The sequence below is a fragment of the Budorcas taxicolor genome, chromosome 9 (assembly GCF_023091745.1).
Source record: "Budorcas taxicolor isolate Tak-1 chromosome 9, Takin1.1, whole genome shotgun sequence".
In the NCBI taxonomy this organism is placed as follows: Eukaryota; Metazoa; Chordata; class Mammalia; order Artiodactyla; family Bovidae; genus Budorcas; species Budorcas taxicolor.
The window spans coordinates 87,812,144-87,839,665 of NC_068918.1; the positions used below are offsets into that span (position 1 = coordinate 87,812,144).

General features: G+C 43.3%; 1 protein-coding gene across 1 annotated transcript in view; it reads right to left on the reverse strand.

The window, feature by feature from the left end:
• PLG (plasminogen) overlaps nt 1–20,477 on the reverse strand; it is a 47,939-nt gene extending 27,462 nt beyond the window's left edge. The window contains exons 1-9 of the mRNA XM_052645972.1: nt 20,408–20,477; nt 15,479–15,614; nt 14,100–14,206; nt 9,530–9,644; nt 7,319–7,458; nt 5,579–5,699; nt 3,689–3,807; nt 1,714–1,876; nt 876–1,021 (exon numbers count right to left, since the gene is read on the reverse strand). Of these exons, the coding sequence (XP_052501932.1) occupies nt 876–1,021; nt 1,714–1,876; nt 3,689–3,807; nt 5,579–5,699; nt 7,319–7,458; nt 9,530–9,644; nt 14,100–14,206; nt 15,479–15,614; nt 20,408–20,477 (1,117 nt within the window). The remainder of the gene's footprint in view (nt 1–875; nt 1,022–1,713; nt 1,877–3,688; nt 3,808–5,578; nt 5,700–7,318; nt 7,459–9,529; nt 9,645–14,099; nt 14,207–15,478; nt 15,615–20,407) is intronic.
• Between the last annotated feature and the right edge of the window lie 7,045 nt (nt 20,478–27,522).

Here is a 27,522-nt window from a genome sequence, read left to right on the forward strand (position 1 = left end):
CTAACAATGATGACATTAAATGCAAATGGTCTAAACATCTCAAAAGACTGAGAGCAAAAGACACCATCCAGACTCTGGTAAAAATAGAGTTGCAGTGGCTCTATTCATGTCAGCAAAAGTAGCCTTTAGCACAAGGACTATTTCTAGAGACGTGGAGAGATAGTACATAATGATAAAGGGGTCATTTCTTTGCAAAGACAAGGATCCAAAGTGTGTCTGTGCCTGAGAAGGAGTTCCAGAATAGATAAAGCAAACACAAAACTGAAAAGAGACAGATGGATGCGCCCCTGACATCACCGATCATCTCTCAGGAGCCAACGGAATAGGAGATAGAAAATTAACAAGGATTCAGGAAAGCCAAACAGGACTAACCAGCTCGACCTCGTCGGCGTTTGTAGAGCACTACACAACAACAACAGAAGCCAGATTCTTCTCAAGAGCACGTAAAACATTCACCAAGGAAAAAAAAAAAAAAACATTCACCAAGACGACTTTATTCTGAACCGTAACATGAGCCTCAACAAATCTAAAGTGAATGTGAAATACACAGCTAATGGGAAGCTGCTATCTAGCACAGGCTGCTCAATGCAGTACTCTGTGACAACCTGGAGGAGTCGGGGAGGAGGTTCAAGACGGAGGGGACATAGGTATACTCACAGTTGATTCACGTTGTTGTATGGCAAAAGCCAACACAATATCGTAAAGCAATTATCCTCCAATTAAAAATAAATTTTAAAAAATAGAATAAATGAAATCATAAGGCACGTTCTCTGACCACAACACAATGAAACCATTTCCAAAGCTACCGCGATGCTTCTGGAACACAAAAATTTGGAGCAATGGCGCCCTCAGTAAGCCCCTGTGGCCCTTCTTACCCGAGGCATCCATACGTTCCGTGGATAATGGAGAGGACTCACAGGACGGGATCGTGCAGTGTTCCCACCTCACTTCGCTGTTGGTTGTATAGCACCATGGGCCTGTCTCCCCATCAGGGTTCCGACAGTAGTTTTCCTCCAAGTTTCTGAAAAAGAAGGGACTGTGAGTTTGGCTTTCCAAAAGGCTAAAGAAATAACCAAGTGCACACATACTTCTTAATGGTGATACTGGCGGTGTGTCCAGCTAATTCTCTAGAACTATACCAACTGAATAATGGGTGGAAACTTAAGCTGAGTGGGAGTCCATAGAATTATGGCAGGATGCTTCTCTTGGGTGAATGACTGAAATGTATTCCTTGACTGTGTATCAGATCTTTCGCTATGCGTCAGGCACTGTGCTGTATGCTGGAAACACAATGGGTGTTTCCTACACTGTTCTTGCCTCCTAAAGCATATATCATAGCCCTCAAATTTGTGTTCTCAAACCTTACTGTACATTTCACGCAAAACCCTGCTGGAACCCACTCTGAGGTCACTGATTTAGTAGATGGACAAGAGGGTCTCCCAGAATTTGCATTTCTAACAGATTTCCTGATAATGTTGATGCTGCAGGCCTGGGAAACCACACTTTGAGGACCAGTTTTCTAGGAAAACCCGCACTAAATGTCACTTCCCTTGCAGGTGACTTGACTAGTTTTCATTCCCAAAAGCTTTAAGCCGAGGTTCCTACTGTTACTAAAACCAAGGCACATCGGTGGGATCTTGCGGTCCATCCCGTGACAAGGATGGAAAGTTTCATTCCTTTCCTTGACAAGGAAATGAAACCAGAGGGACTCACCTGCAGGGAAAGTTTTCTGGGGTCCTGTTGTGTCTGTGGGGCGTCTGCTCGCTCCAACGCTGACACGTGTGCCCGGATACGGTGACGGCCACTGTCCCTCCGTAGTTTTCGCCGCTTCCCTTCAGACACTGATACTTTGGCCCAGAAGATGGCGGGGGTGTGGCTTAAATGGGGAAGATACATTACAGTGAGTGCTTCCACGTAAAGAAGGCACAGACGGAAGAAGCTGCAGGAGGTGAAGGCAGAGAGTGTCAGTCTGTGTTCTTTTCCTCTCATCCTTCCAGAATCCTGCATTTGAATGTTGTTTATCATTTTTCAGAAGAAACCAATGTGGTGGAATCAATGTTTACGAGACCCTCTTATGAAAACGGAGAAGGCAACGGCACCCCACTCCAGGACTCTTGCTGGAAAATCCCATTTATGGAGAGCCTGGTGGGCTGCAGTCCATCGGGTCGCAAAGAGTCGGACACAACTGAGCGACTTCACTTTCACTTTTCACTTTCATGCATTAGAGAAGAAAAAGGCACCCCACTCCAGCGTTCTTGCCTGGAGAATCCCAGAGACGGGGGAGCCTGGTGCGCTGCCGTCTATGGGGTCGCACAGAGTCGGACACGCCTGAAGTGACTTAGCAGCAGCAGCAGCTTATGAAAAACCCCTCCAGGGACAAGACCCTTGGAGGAAATGCTTCTTTCTGTATTCTCTGTTTTCTACAGTCTCAGTTTAACACACACGGTGAGACTCAACCTGTCGTGTCCGACCCCAAATCTGCACAAGTGCCAATGAGCCAGCTTCCTTTCTGAAGAATAAATTATTCATTAAGTACACATAACTGACTGACTCCGAGTATTCCACAAACAACAGAGAGAGTCCATGGGAAGAAAGAAAGTAGTGTCTCCAAGGAAAAGGGTATGTGGTGAGAAATCAAGAAATTCTTAAGACACACTGTCATACGTAAAACAGATAAACAAAGATTTACTGTATAGCACATGGAAGTATATTCAATATCATGTAATAAACTATAATGGAGAAGAATCGGGGGGAAGAGAATACAGATGTATGGATACATGTGTATAACCGAATCACTTTGCTATACACCTGAAACTAAAACAATATTGGAAATCAACTACACGTCAATTTAAAGAAGGAAAGCCTCAAGGGGAAAAGAAGACTGAAAGAGAAACTGATGCTCATAAGGGGAGTACTGAGTCCTTTTAGTCACTTTAGCTTGACTGTCTGAGTGAAGAGTAGGAAGCAAGACCCCAGGACCCACTGAGTCCTGTTAACAGTCTCAACCGTCCTTGTTCAGTGCCTCACTTCAAATGCTTATAGACGGAAAATATGATAAAACTGCTTTTTCCAAGTCGTTCCCGCTAGGCCTGCCATTTCATCTTCTTCCCCAGACCTCTCTTCTCCTGCCGCTGCCTCCCAAGTTGGCCACACGGAAAAACTATGTCCTGAGACAGCACTTTGCTTACAATCAGAAAGAACTCAGTAAAGCGTCTGTCTGCAATGCAGGAGAGCCGGGTTCAATCCCTGGTTTGGGAAGATCCCCTGGAGAAGGAAACAGCAGCCCACTCCAGTACACTTGCCTGGAAAATCCCATGGATGGAGGACCCTGGTAGGCTATCAACCCGAGTCAGACACGACTGAGTACCTTCACTTCACTGGTTGATAATGAAATCCAGGTACCAGAAGGTGTGGGTCTGATTTGCCTTTAGCACTAGAGAATGGGAGGGTCCCGGAGATCACTCCCAAAAGCCTACATTCATCTGTACTCAAAAGAGACAAAAGAGGACCCCCCCAAAAAAACACATAAAAAATAGATGCTCTGATCAATTACATATAGTAACCAATAAACTGCTTTAAAAGAGTAATCACATCCCGTAGGACTTGTGGGGCACTTTCCGGGCACAGCGCTCTTGATTCCGAGAGAATAAGTGAAGGTCCCTGAGGACTGGGTCGGAACCATACTTACTACATCTCGGGATGTCACAGAATTCCCAGCGCTTTTTGGGGTCAGTGGTGAAACACCACGGGCGGGGCTCCCCATCAGGATTACGGCAGTAGTTCATCTTCAGATTCTTGCTTGGAAATCTGAAGGTGCAAGAAGGACTTTAACAGCACTGAACATTTACCTTCACAGATGAGAATCATTTCAAATGAGCAAATACTGAGCACCCACTGGGTGCTAGGCACAGTCAGGCACCCAAGGAGGTGAGCAGATAACGGGTATCCTCAATGTGATGACCATCTCATAAGAAAGATCAGCTGAGGGTTCCAAGGATTGATTTTCTAACAGTCTACATGTGCCACAATCATGGAATAGGATCAACTTTATCATCTGGGCCATCTGGAAAACTTATGTCAGCCAACTTCAATGAGTCAGCTGCAATTAATAGCAATGTTTAAAACACAAAGTACTCACTGGCTAGAGATAGTTATTTAGTAAACAGTACAGCCTAGAAGTTGGTGTCTCATAGGTTAAAGGAATGGTCCTTCTATTCTACCCAGTTCCGATCCTGCTAAGCTTTAAACTTGTAGAAACGGGGACAGATAAGCTATGTCCCTGCGTGCAGGCCAAGAAGCCCCCTCACAGCGGGAACCGAGTGATAGAGGCTGTGAGATGAACACCACACCTTGTGTCCCTCTGGGCTCATTTCACGCCCCTTCCTGAGACTGTAAATGCTTTGTCAGGATGGGCAGAGCAACCTGCAGTGGCTTAGGCAATCTTCTTCTTCCAGTATCTGGGAAGTAAATTTAACCAATTATGAGGCTGGAGGCCTTCACTGTGTTTCTTCTTTGGAGCACAGCAGGGACGGGGGAGCCTGGTGGGCTGCCGTCTATGGGGTTGCACAGAGTCAGACATGACTGAAGTGACTTTGCCGCAGCAGTAGCAGCAGCAGGGAAAAGAGAAATGACAGCAGCGGTGATTTAAGACAGCTATTTGAAGCAGGAGGTACAGACACGCAGGGGAGCTGTTTTCCACACCGGAATCTGTGACAGTCTCTTTTCCTGTAAGTTTTTACAAGCCCCATTATAATCCTATAGTCATCAAAAAATGAACAGAATGACCAGAAGCAGCTATAGAGAGGGAGGTGTTTTAAGTACAATTAATATGAAATAGGAGATGCAGAAATTTGTCCCCACCATTCACCATTACTTTCTAGATCAGGGACTCTTTTTTCTACTATAGATTCATGACCCCCTTTGAGTAGCTAGTGAAAGTTAGGGATCCTCTGTCCCATAACAATACACTGATATACACACACATAAAATACTGAGGGATTCACAAAGCCCTAAAGCCCACCCACAGATCACAGAGTAGGAAGCCCTGAATCTCATCAGCATGAAGAAAAAAAAAGGAATACAAAGAGGAGGGCAATACTTGGAAAACACACAGGTGGATGTGTATATTGTATGTGTCTAGATGCATATATCTATATTTCTTACATTTAACCTACAAATGAGCCAGGAATCTGGTTACAGTGCAAATCCAGACTCAGTGTGGATGAGACCCTGCATTTCTAATGAACGCTTTGGCGACAGCCCTTTTTCATGGACCACATTTTGACTAGTAAGAATGGATACTTCTAAGGGAGGGGATATATGAATACCTATGGCTGATTCATGTTGAGGTTTGACAGAAAACAGCAAAATTCTGCAAAGCAATTATCCTTCAATAAAAATAAATTTTAAAAAAGAATGTATACTTCTTTAGCAGTCATGTAGGAAAATGCAAACTTTGACATTCAGAAACATTGGGGGTGTTCACTTTTTGAGGAATGCTAAAATACCTGAATAATATTAAATTACCCATAGCATTGCAGAGGCTTAAACATCCAATTTCACTGCCAGGGAGACTTACTTGGAAGGAATGTATCCGTGGGCATGTGGGCTCTGAGAGTCCCAAGACTGGCAGTCACGTCCAGACGTGGTCTTGGCAACCTTGCCCTCATAGTTTTCTCCACTGCAATGCATACATTCATCTGGGGAGAATGGAAAGAAAGGAAGAAAGAAACTGAAATGAATGACGCAAAAAACGGGTAAAGACTAGACCATTACTAGAAATGTCTCAAATACCTTTGCCTCTTATTCACTGGTAATTTTCCACCAATTACCTAGCAACAAAACTGGCAATAAAGGCTTAATTTCCTAAAACAATCTAAAATGTCATTCTCTTTTTCAAATGGTAGAATTAGCAGATGTGGTCAATACCTTCTCGACTATTACAGTTATGACCAAATCCAGGAACTCCATAATACTTTGTCTTCAAGGTTGGCTACATGTGTTGGTCCTTGGTGGTTGCGGGGAGAGATTGCATATAATCTCAGGAATCTGTAAATTCTCTACTAGAATGTTTTAATATTTGAGGGCTCTCTTCCAAAAAATTCCTATGGAATTATTCTGATTGAGTGGATGCTTGCTCAGTCACGTCTTCCTCTTTGTGACCTCGTAAACTGCAGCCTGCCAGGCTCCTCTGTCCATGGCATTTTCCAGGCGAGAATACTGGAGTGAGTTGCCATTTCCTCCTCCAGGGTATCTCCCCAACCCAGGGATGGAACCCGCATCTCCTGTGTCTCCTGCATTGGCAGGCAGATTCTTCCCCATTGAGCCACCGGGAAGCTCTCTCTGATTGTCTGGATAACTGCTGAAGAAGCCGGCAGCCTCTCAGGATTTTAGTGCCCGGGTTTTTGCTTATGTTCGTGACCTCGACAGAGGAACAATATTCACCTAAAGGAACAATGCTTCTCTTTTTATTATTATTGAGAAGCATGCTGGTTGTTTTTCTTCCTTGCGTCCTTGTAAAATGGAAACGTTGCAATGCTTAATATAATGTGGTATAGCAGGAGAATATACGACTTGAACTTTTATGGGGCAATAAGGAAAACAGAAGCAGACCTGATATAAAGAGGATGCTCTCATGTCAGTAAAGGGCCAGATGAGCTCATAAGACAGTGCACAAATAAATAAAGACTGCCAATGGCTGGCTAGAGGAAGTGATGGGAAACTGAGCCAGTATGGGCTCAACCACGTGGTTATGCAAACCCCACCTTCATTCACCGCCCTATTGCATCAATAAATGTAGCAGGAAATATGAAGTAAACAACATTTTCCCACAGGATATTTTACATTCTTCTGACATTGACTTTTGAAGTGTGCTCTTAAATTGATTGTTTCATTAAAACAATAGATGGCTGACTTAAAAACTAGTTCATGGCTTGGTTTCCACAACATGACAAAGTCTACCCTCTTAACTTAATGTTGTGTATTTGAATTGTATTGATTTTGTGGTTTTATGCTAGCAGTTGAATTGCAAATATGTTTCTGGCTTAAAGTGCGTCAGAGCTTTAAGCATAAGACGTGTGCAGCTAGAGTTTACATCTAGTTTTATATTTGTCCCTGTTGAGCTACATGTTAATAAAGATAATTTAGATCTATAATGGAAATTGTGCAAAATTTTGGTCTTTTCCCAGAGGTCATGTATTACTTGATGATGTCAAACACAGTACTAATTGATTATTAATATCCCCATAGATAATTTACAGCAAATTACTCCACACATAATGGGCAGAACAGGAAAAGTTTTTCTAGAGCCATCCCTGACCTTCACATTCAGGAATGTCACAGTAGTCGAATCTCTTGTCCGGATCTGTGGTATAACACCAGGGCCCATTCTCATCATTGTCTGGATTCCGGCAATAGTTCTCCTCCAGTCCCGCTAGAGGAAATTTTTCAGGCGAAAATCTGCGGAGAGTGGAAAACAGTCACTTGACTATATTTTAAAAATCAACATGTTATCAGCAGGGCAGGATAAGACCCCCCTCTCTTTCCCAACTGTGGTTTGAGATTGTGTCATCCAACTATATTTTGGCTGTGTCCAATAGCATTTGTATCCAGTTTTCAGTGTCTCTATTGATAGCCTGTTCAGTAGAGTAGCTAATATCACTGTTACTACTGTGTGAACAGCCAAGTCTTAGAAGTAGAGTCAAAGTGTCTTACGCACAGTAGAAATTTAAAGCTCTCAAAGCCTGCCAAATTCAAGAGACATGCCAAACAGCTGCTTTTGTCAGTTGCCCTTCTCTCTGTAAAAATAATAGAAGTTAATACCATTTTATCTGTGTGAACTCTGCATGAGGCATTATGCTAAAGTCTCTCTATACATTCTCTAATGTAGTCCATAAAAATCCCTATCAGGAAGGTGTTATTATACTCCCACTTCCCAGATCAGAAAACTGAGGCACAGCCATGTGAAACAGATCAAATCTCACCTAAGCTTGAGCAGTTAATAAATAGCATCTCAAGAGTTTAAAGTCAGACCTGTCTGATGCCAAACTCTGCATCCTCTCTTAGGTATGTCTAGAGTTAACGGGAGAGTGGGAGGATGGAGTGAAGCTCGTTTTCAGAGATGAGCTGCTGTGTTGCAATAAGAAATTGGATTAAAAATCTAAGACTTCGAATCTAAAATGGAAGATTTTGTTTCTGGTTCTTCTGTGTACCTGTTTTTGGTAGATTTGGTGCTCTTGGGACTTCAGGTTCCTCACCGTTTGGGGTGTAGACGACCAAGATTCTCTCTCAGACCCTTGCCCTGCTATGACTTGGCCATCTGGTGTATCTTTTTAATCTCAATAAGCCCTAATGTGCCGGGAATACGAGACTTCTTGTTGTTGTTGCTTAGTCTCTCAGTTGTGTGACCCCATGGACTGTAGCCCACCAGGTTCTTCTGTTCATGGGATTTTTCAGACAAGAATAATGGAGTGGGTTGCCATTTCTTTCTCCAGGGGATCTTCTTGACCCTGGGATCGAACCCATGACTCCTGCTTTGGAGGGCGGATATTTTACCACTGAGCCACCAGGGAAGCCCAACTCACAAGGATGGCTAAAGACAATTTGGGAGTGGGGAGGCTCATAGACACTAAATTCCCACTTGATAAGCATTGTTAATGAGAATTTAATACCACCTAATATGGTTTTTCCAGTGGTCATGTATGGATGTGAGAGTTGGACTGTGAAGAAAGCTGAGCACCAAAGAATTGATGCTTTTCAACTGTGGTGTTGGAGAAGACTCTTGAGAGTCCCTTGGACTGCAAGGAGATCCAACCAGTCCATCCGAAAGAAGACCAGTCCTGGGTGTTCACTCGAAGGACTGATGCTGAGGCTGGAACTCCAATACTTTGGCCACCTCATGCAAAGAGTTTACTCATTGGAAAAGACCCTGATACTGGGAGGGATTGAGGGTAGGAGAAGAAGGAGACGACAGAGGGTGAGATGGCTGGATGGCATCACCGACTCAATGCACGTGAGTTTGGGTGGACTCAGAGAGTTGGTGATGGACAGGGAGGCCTGGCGTGCTGCGATTCATGGGGTTGCAAAGAGTTGGACATGACTGAGCGACTGAACTGAACTGAATACCATACTGGGCAAAGTATAAAAAATGACATTAAAATAACTAATAGGCAAGTTGCAAGATAATCTGTTTTTTGCAATGTTGGTGTGAACACATTTGATTTAGACTGATTCAATTGTAAACATCATCATCTTTTTCTTTTTTCAGTCTCAGCCTAAAATTCATGTTCTAGAATTTATTGTTCTTTTTTTTTTGTTGTTTTAAGTCTTCCAAAAAAAAAAACCATATACACAAGGATGAATGGAAAGCAGCCATTTTCTGCTTTTATGCCATCAATTATTGAACAGCTCTGCACCAGCATCAATAAGATTCTCCACATACCTGCTGGTCACATGTTCTGATTTGAGTCAGAAGTAATGGGATCATTCTGAGTATAAGAGGTGAACACTCAGACAAAAGAGAAAGCCTTACTTGGGTACATGTGGAGAAGTGGCGCTCCATTTTTGACAGGTGACACCACTTTTTGTTTTGGCTGTGGTCCCTCTGTAGGTCTTCCCATTTCCGATCTTGCACTCCGAAACGTAGACTGCAAGGAAGCCCAGACAGTGGTCAAACCCTTCCACAACAACGACAAAAAGTCACGAGGAAGCCCTGCACTGCTCGGTCACGTTGTGAGAAAGGACACTGTCACCCACTATCTAAAAAGACAGTCTGTGTGAGAGTTATTGCAGGCTTCCCTGGTGGCTCAGTGGTAAAGAATCTGCCTCCCAATGCAGGAGATGGGGGTTCAATCCCTGGGTTGAGAAGATCCCCAGAGAAAGAAATGGCAGCCCTCTCCGCTATTCTTTCCTGGACAGTTCCTATGAACAGAGGAGCCTGGTGGGCTACAGTCCATGGGGTCGCAAAAGCGTCGGACACGAGTTAGCAACTAAACAACAACAGTAAAGAATTATAGTTCAGTGTGGGGCACTGATTCCTTTGTCCAGAGCTCCTGCCCTCCCGTGTGCCGGGCAGATGCTGCGTGCTGGAGTAGGACCGCACAGGTCCTGCCCGAGAGGAGCTTACATCCCAGTGGAGTCTGGGGCTCCAAGGTAATCAAGGACACAGACTGTGAAACAGACAACCTCATGGCAACACATGTAACAGAGAAAATAAATAACATCGTGAGGGAGTGGATGGGAAGGGGTGAGGGCTTCTTCGTGGAATGGGCAGACCTGCAGAGGCTGAAAGAGATGCAAGCCATTTCTAGGCTCACGGTGGTATTTTAAGTGTGAAAAAAGTACCAAAGAGGGTAATACAGTTGTGGTCTCCTCCCAACGTTTACAGAAGATGCTCTCAACCAGGCTCCGTTTTAACAACTTGCTGGTTACCCAGTGGGCCCCATCCTGTCTTTAAAACACACTGCCAAGGGCTCCCCTGCAGCCCACATGCAGCAGGATGGGCATCTGTGGCTGGCAGGCCACTTTCAGGAGTGCTGACCCTCTCTGTTCCCACCAGTTGGATTATACATTTACCAAGAGTCAATTGTTTTTATTTCCAAAACTTTTTATACAGCTCTATTTGATTACAGATGATCTAAACTGAGAAATGAAAGGAAGAGGGGAAGGAGCTTTTTTTATAAACTAAGATAAATAGTTTCAAGTAGTTGAAAGAGTAGAGTAGTTCTTTAAATTGTTATCAAGGGGCTTTCCTGGTGGCCCAGTGGTGAAGACTCTGTGCTCCCACCACCAGGGAACACAGGGTCCTTCCCTGGTCCAGGAACTAAGATCCCCCATGCCACAGGGTGCGGCCAAAACAAACTGTTACCAAATCCACTGAGAGCCGCCCATCCGTGTTGTTGACATGACTTTGAGAGAAGGGGAATCATGAAAATATAAAGGAATTTTACAGTCAGATTGTTAACGGGTGTCTCTATACTTGCTCAAGTTCAAAGAGAAGGACAGATTATGGTAGATAATTCATGAGTGTGGTTTATACAAGAAATGCTCTAGATAACTCCCGTTGTGGCTCCAGATTCAAAGAAAAAATGCCTCTGCTTTACGTCCAAAGGTACCAGCATAAGCTTGTGTTTTCAAAGAAAATATAAGCTATTTACAGTATATTTGTATCATCTTTTATGATTTCCCACTCAGTGTTTTTTAGTAGAGGATATTTCTTTTACAATGTTGTGTTGGTTTCTACCATCCAACAATGCGAATCAGCCATAAGTATGTTTATATATATATATATATCTCCTCCCTCTTGAGTCTCCCTCCCAGCCCTCCAGCCCACCCCTCTGGGTCATCACAGAGCACTGAGCTGAGCTCTCTGTGTAATACAGCAGCTTCCCACGAGCAATCTATCTTACACACGATAGTGACTTACGTGTAAAACAAATAGTGGGAAGCTGCTATATTACACTGGAAGCTCAGTTCAGTGATCTTGGGCTTCCCAGGTGGCATTAGTAGTGAAGAACCCGCCTGAAAATGCAGGAGACGGAGAGATGCAGGTTTAATCCCTGAGTTGAGAAGATTCCCTGGAATAGGAAATGGCAACCCATTCCAATATTCTTGCCTGAAAATTCCATGGACAGAGGAGCCTGGTGGGCTACAGGCCATAGGATAGCAAAGAGTCAGACACGACTGAGGCAGCTTAGCACACAGTGTTATACATGTCAATGCTTTAAATTAATCAATCAATTTTCTGGGTAGAATACTTCTAACACACCTATAGTAACTAGTGCTTTAAACTCAACACTCTGTATAAAGATTGCAGATATATCTTCAGTTCAGTTCAGTTCAGTTCATTCACTGAGTCATTTTCGACTCTTTGCGACCCCATGAATCGCAGCACGCCAGGCCTCCCTGTCCATTACCGTCTCCCGGACTTCACTCAGACCCACGTCCATCGAGTTCGTAATGCCATCCAGCCATCTCATCCTGGGTCGTCCCCTTCTCCTCCTGCCCCCAATCCCTCCCAGCATCAGAGTCTTTTCCAATGAGTCAACTCTTTGCATGAGGTGGCCAAAGTACTGGAGCTTCAGCTTTAGCATCATTCCTTCCAAAGAAATCCCAGGGTTGATCTCCTTCAGAATGAACTGGTTGGATCTCCTTGCAGTCCAAGGGACTCTCAAGAGTCTTCTCCAACACCACAGTTCAAAAGCATCGAGATATATAATGCCAGTCTATATGCTACACTTATCAAAAAGGTAAACAAGGTATTCCAGAGGCCAGGGGTCGGGGAGGGGATTCCCAAGCTGCAACTTGGGAAATGAGGAGCCGGAAGAACAGAGGAGGGTCAGGATGAGCAAGCCTGTGCTCCGCCTGCCGCAGGAGGCACAGACATCAGCCCCGCACGCGAGGTCGGCTGAGTAACACAGCGCCCGGTAGCGACTGGTGTGTATTTGGACTTTCTTCTAAGGGCACTGAGGGTTCGAAGCAGGGCGGTGCCGGACCAGCCGCTGCTGTGATGAGGGTGGCTTTAGACCCAAATGGCGGCAGTGGCCCTGATGGCCAGTGGAGATGAAACTTATCTGACACCGACTGTTCCCAGAAACACGCTGGCAGGTAATTTTGCAGGGGGTCAACATTCCACAGTAAAGACACAAGCACCCAAAAGCAACTGACTTTTGACTCTTTCCCTCTCTTTTGTTTGTATGTACCCGCCACTGTTTGTATAACCTTTGGCTCCTTTCCGTCACCCTGAAAACAGGCAACTCTTCAACTAGCCAAACGAAGCCTAGAGGTCACCCCCTTGATTCTTCTGGTTAACCATTTACAGAGGACATGTTTAAATGGTAACATTTGCACACAGAATCCCACCAGCATTTTTTAAATGTCTGACAGACTGGGTAAGCCCATGTATCTCTTCCTTTACTCACTAACTGCAAGACCTAAAAACGTCCACAGATAAACTTCAGATTTAATTTGCACTTTAGACTCAAGAGCTAGAGCTCAACAGTGGACCCCTCGTGAGGTTAACAGGTGCACAGCTACTTAAAGCTAAGATGAACCACCACGTAGATATAATCCCAACCTAAAAAACACCTCTCAAAATCTTAGAGTTTGGTGGGGAAACTCGAGAGAACGTTGCAAGCTGTTGTCAAGAATACGTGAAATAGGATGTTTCTTGTTGCCTTCATCACTTGTGGTGCAGAATACCTGGAGAGTAAAACTGCTAGCAAAATAGTCCTGACACCCCACCAACAACAGGGAATAGGAAGACGCTGTAAAAGCACCATAAGTCACTTGAATCTTCGTACAGACTTAGTGAACTTGTGCACGCCTAAGAAGACACACAGTTTCTGAAGGAATCTAGGCCATTCGTGATCCTAAACAACGAAGGATCCAGAGTTTTTAAGGAACTCTCGAAAAATGAGCTGCAACTTCTGCACATTTTCAAAGTTCTGCACCATTTCAGAGACTACGGGAAATATGGGCCATGACTGAAAAAAAAGTAGAACCTTTACGAGTAAAACTAAGGATACTGTCTCTATTCAAGTGTTACTGCAGATTGAAAACACCTCGGTTTTGCCATTGCTCCAGGCTTCAGACCACAGACCGTGGTCCCTGAAGAAAAGAAAAAAAAAAACAAGATCATAAGGAACTTGTGGACTCCTTTCTTCTTAAAAATAAGAAGAAAATTTTATTTTTATCTTTAAATAAGATATTATTTAAATATCTTAATATTTAAATCTTAATATCTTAAAATAAAATATTAAAATAATCAATTAAAATATCTTAATATTTTAATATCTTTAAATAAGATATTACTTAGTATCTTATTTTCAGGTTCATAGAGGCGGAAGTGATTTTATAAATCCAATTCCTGTGTTTTGAAATCAAGGGAAATGAAACCCAAAAGGTGAAATATTATATTCAGGTTGGCCTTGTGGGTTAGTGGCCAAATCTTCTGACTCCAAGTTCCTTTTCAGTGCACCATAGCTCCTGCATTTGCTGGTCTGATAAATAACAGATAGTAACAGGGCTGGTGGGGAGGGAAGGGAGAGAGGGAGGAAAAGCAGAAAGAGAAAGAAGAAGGAGGAAGAAAACATTGTACATACTTCTCTTCTCATATAGAGTGACATCCCTCATCCTAAAGACTGGGGCGGTCTTGCTGCTTTCGCCCATTATGACACATTGTTGCTCTTTACTGTGATACTGGAATGCCCTGCAGAAGAGAAACAGCAAACACCACTCTAGTCCTTGATTTAAAGGAATTTCAACACCACTCTTATTTCCTTTGTGTAAAGCAATATTTAAGGAAGAAACTCTAAAGACAGCTTTCGATGAATCGAGGAGCTCAGAACTCACTTTCAATTCAACCTGGTACCATAATGAAAGGATACAGCAACATGGTAGATATTCTTTTTTTCTCTTCTACCTTCACCTTCTTCCCCTCCCCATTTTCTGTTTTAACTGCTTTATTCTTTCTTCACCCATTTTTCTTAATGAAGCGCCAGAATATCTGCTTTGTGTGGGAAAGAAGCAACTGAGCTCCTTTGAACCCATCCCCGAGACGGTCCACATGGACGCCTCTAACTTCCCCCTTGACGATGCCTCTGATTCTACCCCCTTCTCTCACGCCCCCCAGCCCTGCACTAGTCCTGTGTGGATATTGAGCCCGCCATCAAAGCCGTCCAAGGCTTCCTTACCAGCCCCATCTCCTACATGAACCTTTGCATCAGCTGACCCGGTCCCTCTCACAGGTGCCCAGCCAGGCTGCCCTCTGCCTAGAATCCTTCCCACTTGGTCGCTATTTACCAAGATTTCACCCCTCAAAGCCCAGCTCAGTTCCCCCCAACTCCACCCCAGGCCTTCCCTGGTTGTCTCAACTCTTAGGATGGTTCTTTCTTCTAAACCTTAACAGAGCACATACTGATTTTATCAATATCTCAAATTGGCTGTATTTTTTTTTAACATTTTATCCACTTTCTGTGACTATACCATAAGTACAAAAGGGCAAGCACTGCTTTTGGGTCTACACAAAAATTTATCATATATACTGATTTTATATATCACATATAAAATCTATCACACACACACACACACACACACACACACACACACATATATATACCAGATCACTGTATCTATGCTTCATGGCCCCTTAAGGTCTAGGACACTTCCAGTCACATGATCCTCAATAAATATTTACCAACAAAGATGTTAAAAAGCTGCAACTTGTAACTATAGCTACTGATGTCAAGTGTTAAATCATTTCCTTTTGGGAGCATTTTTCTAAAAGGGGCACTAATGAACTTTCACAAGAAACTATATGGTTTCAGATACAGGGAGCAAATACAGATTCCAAACTCCAACCTAATGAAATTCCTCTTAAATCCTATTTTCACTGATAAATCCCTGAGCAAATTTCTTGTGATCAATGTAATGTGTCTCAGTCAACAGGAGTTCTGTGTAGGTGCAGTTACCAGGAACATACTTGCAAACGAAGTCTGTCTCCTCCTCACACTTTGCTGCGCAATCCTCTACGCTTCTTCCTGCCAGTTTCTTCCGGCTCAAAGTAAGCAGGGAAGCCCCCTGGGTATTTACATAGTCATCCAGGAGGTCTCCGAGACCTACGAAAGTAAAATTAAAATGGAGCAATTGATTAATGCATCAACACCGCTGATAATTAATTATCATGAATTTGTAAATTATTTGCTTTGCACCAACCAAGTAAAATTTGCTGCTCTATTGGAAGCAACTGGGTGGCTGTGAATACAAATGACTAACTAGGAAAACAATTCCATGAATAGGTGGCACTATGTTAAAAGATTAACTGGATTGCTAGGTTAATAGATCAGAACTATTTAACAATTTCCACATTAATGGGTATGAAACCTTAAGTAAGAAGAAATTTGATCTGTTTGCTAATAATTGCATGTCGATGGAGCACTAGGAAACCACCCTGGGGCAATTTTGATGCTGATTTGTCCATCCCTGGGTCTAAATAGAACTGCAGTTCAGTTCAGTCACTCAGTCGTGTTTGACTCTTTGCGACCCTATGGACTGCAGCACGCCAGGCTTCCCTGTCCATCACCAACTCCCAGAGTTTACTCAAAGTCATGTCCATTGAGTTGGTGATGCCATCCAACCATCTCATCCTGTCATCCCCTTTTCCTCCTGCCTTCAAGCTTTCCCAGCATCAGGGTCTTTTCCAATGAGTCAGTTCTTCGCAACAGGTGGCCAAAATATTGGAGCTTCAGCTTCAACATCAGTCCCTCCGATGAATATTCAGGACTGATTTCCTTTAGGATGGACTGCTTGGATCTCCTTACAGTCCAAGGGACTCTCAGGAGTCTTCTTCAACATCACAATTCAAAAGCATCAATTCCTTGGCACTCAGCTTTCTTTATGGTCCAACTCTCACATCCATGCATGACGACTGGAAAAATCATAGCTTTGACTAGACGGACCTTTGTTGGCAAAGTAATGTCTCTGTTTTTTAATATGCTGTCTAGGTTGGTCATAACTTTTTAAATAGAACCTAGAGGCCATTATTTGATTTCCCACAGTACAAACTTAGGTTGTGACAGTGTTGCTTAAACTAATGTGACAGGCATTCTCTGAATCGTTCCACCACCAGATACAAAAACTTTGTTGAGCTGATGATGTTGAGAAGAAACGAGACCTGGACTAAATCCTGGACCGTAATACACGGTCGTTTTTATACTGAGCTTAGTGACCAGTATGCAATACAATACAATATTCAGTGACCCCTCACTGTTTATTAAAAAAGAAACCATGTGGGGCTCAATGATCTGGCATTTCTGAGGAAACTGCACGAGAGTCTGGTACAAACAATGGTCTCAATTTTCTTCTGAGATAGAATCTGAGTCACAAAGTCTGTCTGAAGCTCACTCTGCCCTTGGCTACTGCAGAGGGTGGCCAGGGGTTGCCCAGCCGTGGTCCCACCACAGAGCTGCAAAGAGAGCTCGGTGATCCGGGGCCAACATGGCCACTGAGACAGCTGCGGCTCTATTCCACCCCTCGAGGTGCTCCCCTCCATCCTTTGGAATGGAACATCAGCCATGCTCAGAAGCATGCGGGGCTAAAAAGAGGTTAATACACTGGAGACAGCAGTTTCCTAAAGTTTGCTTAATGGGATTAGGCAACCTGGCAACCTTGACCACTTTAGGAGGCGGAGTGGAGACCAAAGCCCAAGTGAGTGCGTTGAAGAGTGACCAGGACAGATGCTGGGAAGGTCTTGGGAGGACAGGTCTTTTCAGAAGCCTGGCTGTGAAAGGAGCATCTCCTAGAGGCCATATGAAGTCTCAGAAATGTTTTAATACTTTTATTTTTAATATTTTTATTTAAAATATCATTGGTTTACAATGCTGTGTTTGTTTCAGGTATACAGAAAAATGATTCAGTTATACATGTATATTCTTTTTTAGATTCTTTTCCATGATAGGTTATTGCAAGCTATTAAGTATTTTTCCCTGAGCCACAGCAGTAGGTCCCCATTTATCTATTTTATATATAATATCCAATATAGGGCTTCCCTTGTGGCTAAGCTGGTAAAGAATCTGCGTGCAATGTGGGAGACCTGGGTTAGTATTCTGGCCTGGAAAATTCCATGGTGTTATATCCCAACATATAACATATATTTTATATATGCTAATCCCTGACTCCTAACTTATACCTCCACCTTCTTTCTGCTTTGGTAACCAGAAGTTTGTTTTCTGTGTCCGTGAGTCTATATCTGTTTTGCAAATCACTTCATCTGCATCATTTTTTGTAGATTATGCATATAGGAGATATCATATGATATCTGTCTTTCTCTGTCTGACTTACTTCAGTTAGTACAATCATCTCTAGGTCCTCTGGGAAATTTTTTAAGATGAGACATTCAGGAGCGTGTTTGGATACTGATGAAAATGATCCAGTAGGAAAGACCATCAAGGGCCAGATGCTCTTTCTCAGAAGGGCCATCCCTGACCACCTTGGACACATGCCTTGCTCAGGGGTGATGCGCTGTCCCAGACTGAGACAAAGACATTCCCAGAGCCCACAGTTTCCCTGCCTCTGCTTTTCCTTCCTCAACCTAAGATTCTCCAAACTGGAAGGATGGATCCTTCCACCCTTGAATAGAAGTTAACTGATGTAGCTTAATACACCAAAAATCATCCAATACATGTATCAAGATTATAGAGAAATGCATGTTTAGACCTACGCTCAGGTCTTCATCCTGCATTTTTCTCGCCATCAGAACTCTCCTTTACAGAAACAGGTGTGCTTTGGTAATTTCTATAGATCAGGGTGTAACTTTTTTTATCCTTTCTTTTTTTAAAATTAGTCTATTTTAATTGGAAGATAATTACAATGCTGTGGTGGGTTTTGCCATACATCAGCGTGACTCAGCCACAGGTACACGTGTCCTCCCCCATCCTGAGCCCCCATCCCCAACCCTCCCCACCCTATCCCTCTGGCTTGTCCCAGAGCACCAGATTTGAGTCCCCCGCTTCATGTATCAAACTTGCTCTGGTCATCTATTTTACATACAGAAATACACATGTTTCAATGCTATTCTCTCAAATCATCCCACCCTTATAGGAAAGGGGGAAAAAAATCTCCTTTTACAGCTGTTCTCAGTGAGAGGCAGATAAGCAGTTTGCATTTCACAAACAGCCAAGTCTTTTCTTTCAAGCACACAAGCATGCGGGCACATACATATACTACTGTGATTTTTTAAAAACCCACATTATTGATAAACTATACTTGTTTTAATCACAATATACATCTACATTCAGTCTAGGATATAAAAATAATTTTCTTACTGAAAAGATTTCTCTAATATTTCTTAGTCAATAAATAAACTGTATTACAACCCACTGTCAAATGAGCCCTAGAATTAAAGAAAGAAAATAAGGGGATTTTCAACTTTTCAACCTACAAATAAAAAATGTATTCCTTTTAGGGATATTTCTTTGTCATATCAGCTCCTAAGGTAGGTCTCAGCAGGTATATGCTATGAAACATAATAACATAATTAAAGGGAAATTAATTAAAGGATAATAAAAATGGAAAGTTTCTTGTTTTGGTTTCATTTATACTGGCTTGCTCTACTTTCAAAGAACTCTTCCAAAGATCTAATTTCAGTCTTTATAGGATATATTTTATAGAGCTCTTGCATTTGCTTTTTTTAAATATATTTATTTTTCATTGAAGGATAATTGCTTTACAATATTGTATTGGTTTCTGCCATATATCAACAAGAATCATCCCTTATGTTTATTTTTGAAGTTTCAGTTTAGTTCAGTCACTCAGCGATGTCCAACTCTTTGTGACCCCACGGACAACAGCACGCCAGGCTTCCCTGTCCATCACCAACTCCTGGAGCTTGCTCAAACTCATGTCCACAGAGTCAGTGATGCCATCCATTTTAAAGACTGGGGTTAATAAAAATGTTCTAAAAGGTACCATGATAGTTGCACAACTCTAAATGCTGAGACCCATTAGATCACATGCTTCAAATGTGTGAATTATATAGTATGTGAATTATATCTCAATAAAACTGTCAAAAAAAAAAAAAGCCTCAAAGACATGCTTAGAATATTTTAAAGAAGATTTTAAACAAAGTTGAAAAAGTGAGACCCATCGAATTCCTTCTCAGAAAACCCTGACTGAAGTCCTGGTTTCTTCACTTCCTGGCTTTGGGAGTTTGGTCAATAGGCAAATAATGTGATTTTCCTAACTACAGCTTTCCTCATTTATAAAACGGGGATAAGTCCACTACAATACCCGTTGTATCAGCTAAATAAACTGTTGATGCTAAAGGACACACGTGGGTATGGATGGATAAAAAAGTACCACTCTACCCCGGGCACTCAATAGAGATTTGTTGAATTACTGTATGTACATCTCCTGACTAAGCAATGCCTGTGGTTTCTCCAGCATAAGAAGCAAGCTGAGATGTAGGGAATAAGTCGACACAACCACACTGGTCAAAGACTGTGGTCAGAGAGATTTCGTTGTTCACATTTGAAAGTCAAGAGAATATGAAACCTTAACAAAAATGGTCTAGCTTAACGAAACTGAGAACCAGGCAGAGAGACCAACAGCTTTTGGAGTTGTTAGCACTCTGGGCTATTTTTTTCAACTAAAATAACTATCACTTGGGCTCCGTCTTTTATATTGAAAGCGTCATTCATTATTTTCTCTGTCCACTTGTCTCCAGTATTCACATAAGGGAAACGAACCTTATTTCTTGAAGAATTCCACCATCGTAGATGTTGAACTGGGAATCTGATGAACCAAAAGCTAAATTCGGCAAGTTGCCCATAAAACTATGATGGCTTTGTTTTTAACATATTGCTAGGAAAAAAAAATATTGATTCAAATGAAAAGCAAAATCTATAAGTCTTACCTGATTTCAGAAACAAGAGAAGTAGGAACACCACCTCCTTATGTTCCATTTTGGGACTGGCCAGCAGCATCCCGAAAACAGTGTGTCCCAGTCCCAAGATGTTATTGACTTACAGGAGAGGAAACACACCCACAGACAAGATAATCACACAGAGTTAATCATTCTCCCAGAGGCCCACTGCCTCTGTGCTCTGAGGGTTCAAACATTACCTGGACGGGAGGATCTTACAAAATGTTGACAGCGGAGTCTACAATAGATGCTGGGAAGTGGTGGAGACTGCCCACCCCCACCCCGGCTGCCCCGGGCTGCTCTGCCTTCCTGCGCAATGCACCCCCCAGCCCATCTTTTCCACTTACTGTTCTCTCCTTCCCTCTTCCTTCTTTCGCTTTATTTTGGGTAAAACGAAAAATACAACAATAGCTACCATGTGCTGAGAACTTTCCTGTGCCAGACCTCCTGCATGGCTTCATTCAAACTTCAAAGCAGCAGTGCTGGGGTTTCCCTGGTGGCTCACTGGTTGGGAGTCCACCTGTTCCTGAGTCCAAGCTCACTCTGCCAGCTGCATGACAGGCCAGTGAATCTGAGAGATGAGGGGCTGAGGCAAGGAAAGACTTCAATCGGGGGGCCTGGCTGACTGAGAAGATGGCAAGCTAGCGCCTCAAAATAGCCGTCTTGTCAGGGCCTGGTTGCCAGATCCATAAAAGATGGATCCATAAATGATGGGTCACCTCCAGAGAGGTGAGGAAGCAAAGCAGAAAGTCTATTCAGCCCTTGCAAATGTCCCCTAGGATGTCAAGCCTCAAGCAGGAGAATGTGTTCGTTTTACTTCCTTTGATTCAGTTCAGTCACTCAGTCGTGTCTGACTCTTTGCGACCCCATGGACTGCAGCACACCAGGCTTCCCTGTCCATCACCAGCTCCTGCAGCTTGCTCAAACTCATGTCCATCGAGTCGGTGATGCCATCCAACCATCTCATCCTCTCATCCCTTTCCTCTGTCTCTCAATTCCTTACAGTCCTTTGCAGGTGGGTGGCTCAGGTTATCTCCCTGAGGCAGGCCATTATGTATGGTTACAATAACAAAAAAGGGTTAAAGACACAGAAGCAGATCCAATGTAAATTTGAAATTAACCCTTCCTGGTTACACAGCTGCCAATGCAGGAGACGGGGGTTTGATCCCTGTCCTGGAAGATTCCACATGCCCGTGGGACTAAGAGCAACTGAGCCCGTGTGCCACTGCTGAGCCTGTGCTCCAGAGCCTGGGAGTGGCAACTCCTGAAGCCACGTGCCCTGGAGCCGGTGCTGCACACGAGAAGCCACGGCAATGACGCCCATGCGCTGCCCCTGGAGAGCAGAGCCCGCTAGCTGCAACTAGAGAGAAACCTGCACAGCAGCAGAGACCCGGCACAGCCAACAATAAACAAAAAAATCATAATACAAACACAAGCAATATTACTATCATCCCCACTTAAGGCGACAGGCTGAGCAAGTTCAACTTTCCAAGATCACTTGGCTCACAAGGGATGAAGCCAATGCCATTGAAAGGCATAAATGTCCACTTCCTGCTTTTTGTCTGCTACGGATGGTGGTGGTATGCTTTTTGCCCCCTTTCAACTCTTGTTAGCTGCAAGAATACATTTGGTTCTACAACCGTTATTATCTGAACAAGGTTGCCCTCCATGTCCTTCTGACTACGGAGATTCTTCATCACCTTCACAGTATAGCAGCTCCATAAGAACACGGGCAAACATGAAGCGCAGTGTGGCCACTGGCCTCATTCCCTGCAGTGGAAAAGAAGAGGAAAGAGGCATGAGTTGCTTAGGTGTAGATGGTGTGGCTGGAGGGAGGCTGCCCTTACGGCTCGGCCCCACGGGGCTCAGCTTCACAGGCACAGGGCAGGCACAAAGAGAAGGGCTCCCCTAGATTGTGCGTAGAAATCCCACTCCGACTCTCTGGAAGGAATTCTGGACCGTGCAAGACCATAAAGACAATTAACTCTCTATCAGTCATTTTCTCTTTGAAAGAACGGCAGAAGCTGAGGGAAGAGATAAAGAAACAGATGATCTCAGTACAGTGTAGCAGGCCAAATAAATTCTGAGATGTCTATTATCGTGGAGTTCAATTCATTAAGTATGTACTGACCACACAGTAGGAGTTAGATTCTTCTGTACTAAGTCGCTTCAATTGTGTCTGACTCTTTGAGACCCTGTGGACCCTTCAGGCTCCTCTGTCCATGCGATTCTCCAGGCAAGAATACCGGAGAGGGTTGCCATGCCCTCCTCCGGGGGATCTTCCCGACCCGGGGATTGAACCCATGTCTCTTATGTCTCCTGCAATGGCAGGCGGGTTCTTTACCACTAGCGCCACCTGGGAAGGCCAAGATTCTTCTAGGATTGTGTAAAAGGTCTCTATCTCTCTACAAATCACAGTCTCTACCCTCCCCAGTCTACACCTAAAGGAACTCCAGGAAACTTTTGTACCCAAGATGTGTGAAGACCACTGCTACACTTGTGTGTGGGGGTGGAGGGGGGCACTAAGGATACCAAATAAGAGACAGGCTCTGCCCAGCACGGGGCCCGCAAGCAAGATCCACTCAGGTTCTCATAGGAAGAGAAGAATTAGCTACTTTCTCCCCTTCCGGCATTAAAGTGACGAATTCCTCGAAAGTACCTTGAACACAAGGAAAGAGCAAGTTCACAAGGGGAGTGGGCTAGAAGCCCCTTTGTTTTCACCCGCATCCACCTGCTTGGGGCGGAAGTTGTGGCCAGGTGACATCTGCCCAGGGGAGATGGCACAGATCTCACACTGCTGGCTTGATGTGGGCACCTGTCTCCTTTCTCCACAGACTCCCCAGCTTCTTCCAGCCCTGGCTCAGCTCCTCTCAGCCCAGGCTCTGCCGTCTGGGAACTGTCATTGTAAGGCAGCTCATTTCTTTTAAAAATTGTTTAAAAATATATCTTAGAGAAATATAGTTAATTTACAATGTTATGTTAATTCTTACTCTACCGTGTCATTTCTTTATCATGAACATCTCTGCATTCCCCTCCCTGAAGACCATGTCATTTTAAAACAAAACGGCAGAAAATTAATTCACCTCTGAAGGGATTCCCTGGTGGCTTAGATGGTAAAGAATCTGCCGGCAATGTGGGAGACCCAAGTTCAATCCCTGGGTTAGGAAGACCTCCTGGAGAAGGAACTGGCAGTCCACTCCAGTAATCTTGCCTGGAAAATCCATGGATGGAGGATACTCGGAGACTACAGCCCACGGGCTCACAAAGAGTCAGATACAACTGAGCAACTTCACTGTCTTTCACTTTCAATAAGGGCCCAAAGTATGCCTTCATCATCACAAGGGTTCATCCGTTCAGTTCAGTCGCTCAGTCGTGTCCGACTCTTTGCGACACCACGGACTGTAGCACGCCAGGCCTCCCTGTCCATCACCAACTCCTGGAGTTTACTCAAACTCATGTCCATTGAGTCGGTGATGCCATCCAACCATCTCATCCTCTGTTGTCCCCTTCTCCTCCTGCCCTCAATCTTTCCCAGCATCAGGGTCTTTTTAAATGAGTCAGTTCTTCGCATCAGGTGGCCAAAGTATTGGAGTTTCAGCTTCAGCATCAGTCCTTCCAATGAACACTCAGGACTGAATTCCTTTAGGATGGACTGGTTGGATCTCCTTGCAGTCCAAGGGACTCTCAAGAGTCTTCTCCAACACCAGTTCAAAATCATCAGTTCTTCAACACTCAACTTTCTTTATAGTCCAACTCTCACATCCATACATGACTAGTGGAAAAACCATAGCCTTGACCAGATGGACCTTTGTTGACAAAGTAATAGCTCTGCTCTTTAATATGCTATCTAGGTTGGTCATAACTTTTCTTCCAAGGAGCAAGTGTCTTTTAATTTCATGGCTGTAGTCACCATCTGCAGTGATTTTAGAGCCCCCAAAATGAAATCTTTCTCTGTTTCCATTGTTTCCCCATCTATTTGCCATGAAGTGATGGGACCAGATGCCATGATCTTAGTTTTCTAAATGTTGAGTAGTTTTAAGCCAACTTTTTTACTTTCCTCTTTCACTTTCATTAAGAGGCTCTTTAGTTCTTCTTCGCTTTCTGCCATAAGGGTGGTGTCATCTGCATATCTGAGGTTATTGATATTTCTCCCAGCAATCTTGATTCCAGCTTGTGCTTCTTCCAGTCCAGCGTTTCTCATGATGTACTCTGCATATAAGTTAAATAAGCAGAGTGACAATATACAGCCTTGACGGACTCCTTTTCCTATTTGGAACCAGTCTGTTGTTCCATGTCCAGTTCGAACTGTTGCTTCCTGACCTGCATACAGATTTCTCAGGAGGCAGGTCAGATGATCTGGTATTCCCATCTCTTTCAGAATTTTCCACAGTTTATTGTGATCCACACAGTCAAAGGCTTTGGCATAGTCAAGAAAGCAGAAATAGATGTTTTTCTGGAACTCTCTTGCTTTTTCCATGATCCAGCGGATGTTGGCAATTTGATCTCTGGTTCCTTTGCCTTTTCTAAATTCAGCTTGAACATCTGGAAGTTCACAGTTCATGTACCGTTGAAGCCTTCCTTGGAGAATTTTGAGCATTACTTTGCTAGCATGTGAGATGAGTGCAATTGTGCGGTAGTTTGAGCATTGTTTGGCATTGCCTTTCTTAGAGATTGGAATGAAAACTGACCTTTTCCAGTCCTGTGGCCACTGCTGAGTTTTCCAAACGTGCTGGCATATTGAGTGCAGTGCTTTCACAGCATCATCTTCCAGGATTTGAAATAGCTCAACCGGAATTCCATCACATCCACTAGCTTTGTTTGTAGTGATGCTTCCTAAGGTCCACTTGACTTTGCATTCCAGGATGTCTGGCTCCAGGTGAGTGATCACACCGTTGTGATTATCTGGGTCATGAAGATCTTTTTTGTACAGTTCTTCTGTGTATTCTTGCCACCTCTTCTTAATATCTTCTGCTTCTGTTAGGTCCATACCATTTCTGTCCTTTATCGAGCCCATCTTTGCATGAAATGTTCCCTTGGTATCTCTAATTTTCTTGAAGAGATCTCTAGTCTTTCCCATTCTGTTGTTTTCCTCTATTTCTATTGCATTAAGAGCCTCTTAATGAAAGTGAAAGAGGAAAGTAAAAATTTGGCTTAAAACTACTCAACATTCAGAAAACTAAGATCATGCTAAGATCTAAGTTTTCCTCTCCTTGCTATTCTTTGAAACTGTGCATTCAAATGGGTATATCTTTCCTTTTCTCCTTTGCCTTTTGCTTCTCTTCTATTCACAGCTATTTGTAAGGCTTTCTCAGACAACCATTTTGCCTTTTTGCATTTCTTTTTCTTGGGGATGGTCTTACAAGGGTTCATAGCAAGCTTATTTTTGCATCTGAGGCCAATTTGCAGAATGCTTTCACAGTGTGAGTTTATTAGGCTATATCACCTAGGAATCATGTTATCATTCATCTGAAGGTGGGGGTCCTTTCTTTATTCAACCTTTTCCTCCTGTTGGCTGGCTTTTGTTCATTGGTCTCTGGGACCATGAAATGAGATGCTTATCAGCCTTGAGCCTTGGTGAAGAGATAGCAGGGCTGCTCAGCAAGCACGGGAGTTAAAATGTAACCTGCCCAGGAGCACTTTCTAAGCAAGACCTGAGTGACAAATTCAGTGGTCAGCAAGGTGGTATTTCTTAATTGATTGTCCTTACGGAAACCAACATGTTTATCTGTTTTTGTTTTTTTTTAAGTGTCTTCACTGGACATCTCCTCACTAGACTTGTTATGTGCTTGCGAAAAATATCAACAGAGAAGATAGTAACTCCCAGATAATTAACCAACCCACTCTGAGTCAGCAGGGGAGGCACCCAAAGATCAAAGCAAGCAGAGAAAAAACAGGTCATCCTCTCCATCTCTAAAACTCTAAGATAATTATGACAAAAGTCCCTTTTCACAGTATTTGAAGAGACAAGACATGCCGAAAACATTAAAATCTTTTAAGAAAAAAAAATGAGTGTGCATAAAAGCTGGTGAAATCTGAGCAACTTCTGTGGACTATCAATACCAGGTAATTCCTGGTATTGATAATAAACTAGAGTTAAGAAGATGTTACCTCTGGGGGAGACTGGGTGGCTGGTGATGGTTATGCTGGATCTCTCAGTACTATTTTTGTAACTTCTTGTGCGTTTATAATTATTTCAAAGCAAAAGATAAAAATGTTTATGTCTATATTTTATATATTTAAATATATGTATATATTTTGGTATAAGTAGAGATACATCTATATGTTTAGATACATGTGTTTGTATTTGGTATATGTGTATACATTTGGACATATGTAATTATTTGGATATGTGTGTATGTATTTGGATATATATGTATCTATTTGGCTATCATGTGCTTAGTCACTCAGCCATGTCCAACTCTTTGCGACTGCATAGACCGTAGCCCCCAGGCTCCCCTGTCCATGGGATTTTTCAGACAAGAAGTACTGGAGAGGATTGCTACCTCCTTCTCCAGGGGATCTTCCCACCCAGGAATTGAACCTGTGTCTCCGTGCCGTCTGCATTGCAGGCAGATTCTTTACCCTCTGAGCCATCTGGGAAATCTCTCATATTTGGATATGTGTGTACATATTTGGACATGTGTGTACATATCTGGACATGTGTGTACATATCTGGACATGTGTGTACATATTTGGTTATGTGTTATGTATTTGGACATATCTGGACATATTTGGGTATGTGTGTATATATTTGGATGTGTGTACATATTTGGACATGTGTGTACGTATTTGGATATGTGTTATGTATTGGGGCATATCTGGACATATTTGGGTATGTGTGTATACATTTGGACATGTGTGTATGTATCTGTAGATATATGTACATATTTGAACATGTCAGTACATATTTGGATATATACTTAAGAGGACCAAGGATGATGTAGATGCTTCCATAATATTAGAGAACTCCCAGAGTACAGAACCTTGCCCAGGGGAGAATCCCAACTTACAGAATTTCTAAACTGGGGCGCCTAACCCCACCTTTGACTGATTTCTGTGGGCTCACAAGAAGGGTGAGTGAGATGACAGGCCCTCCCCCTGCCTCC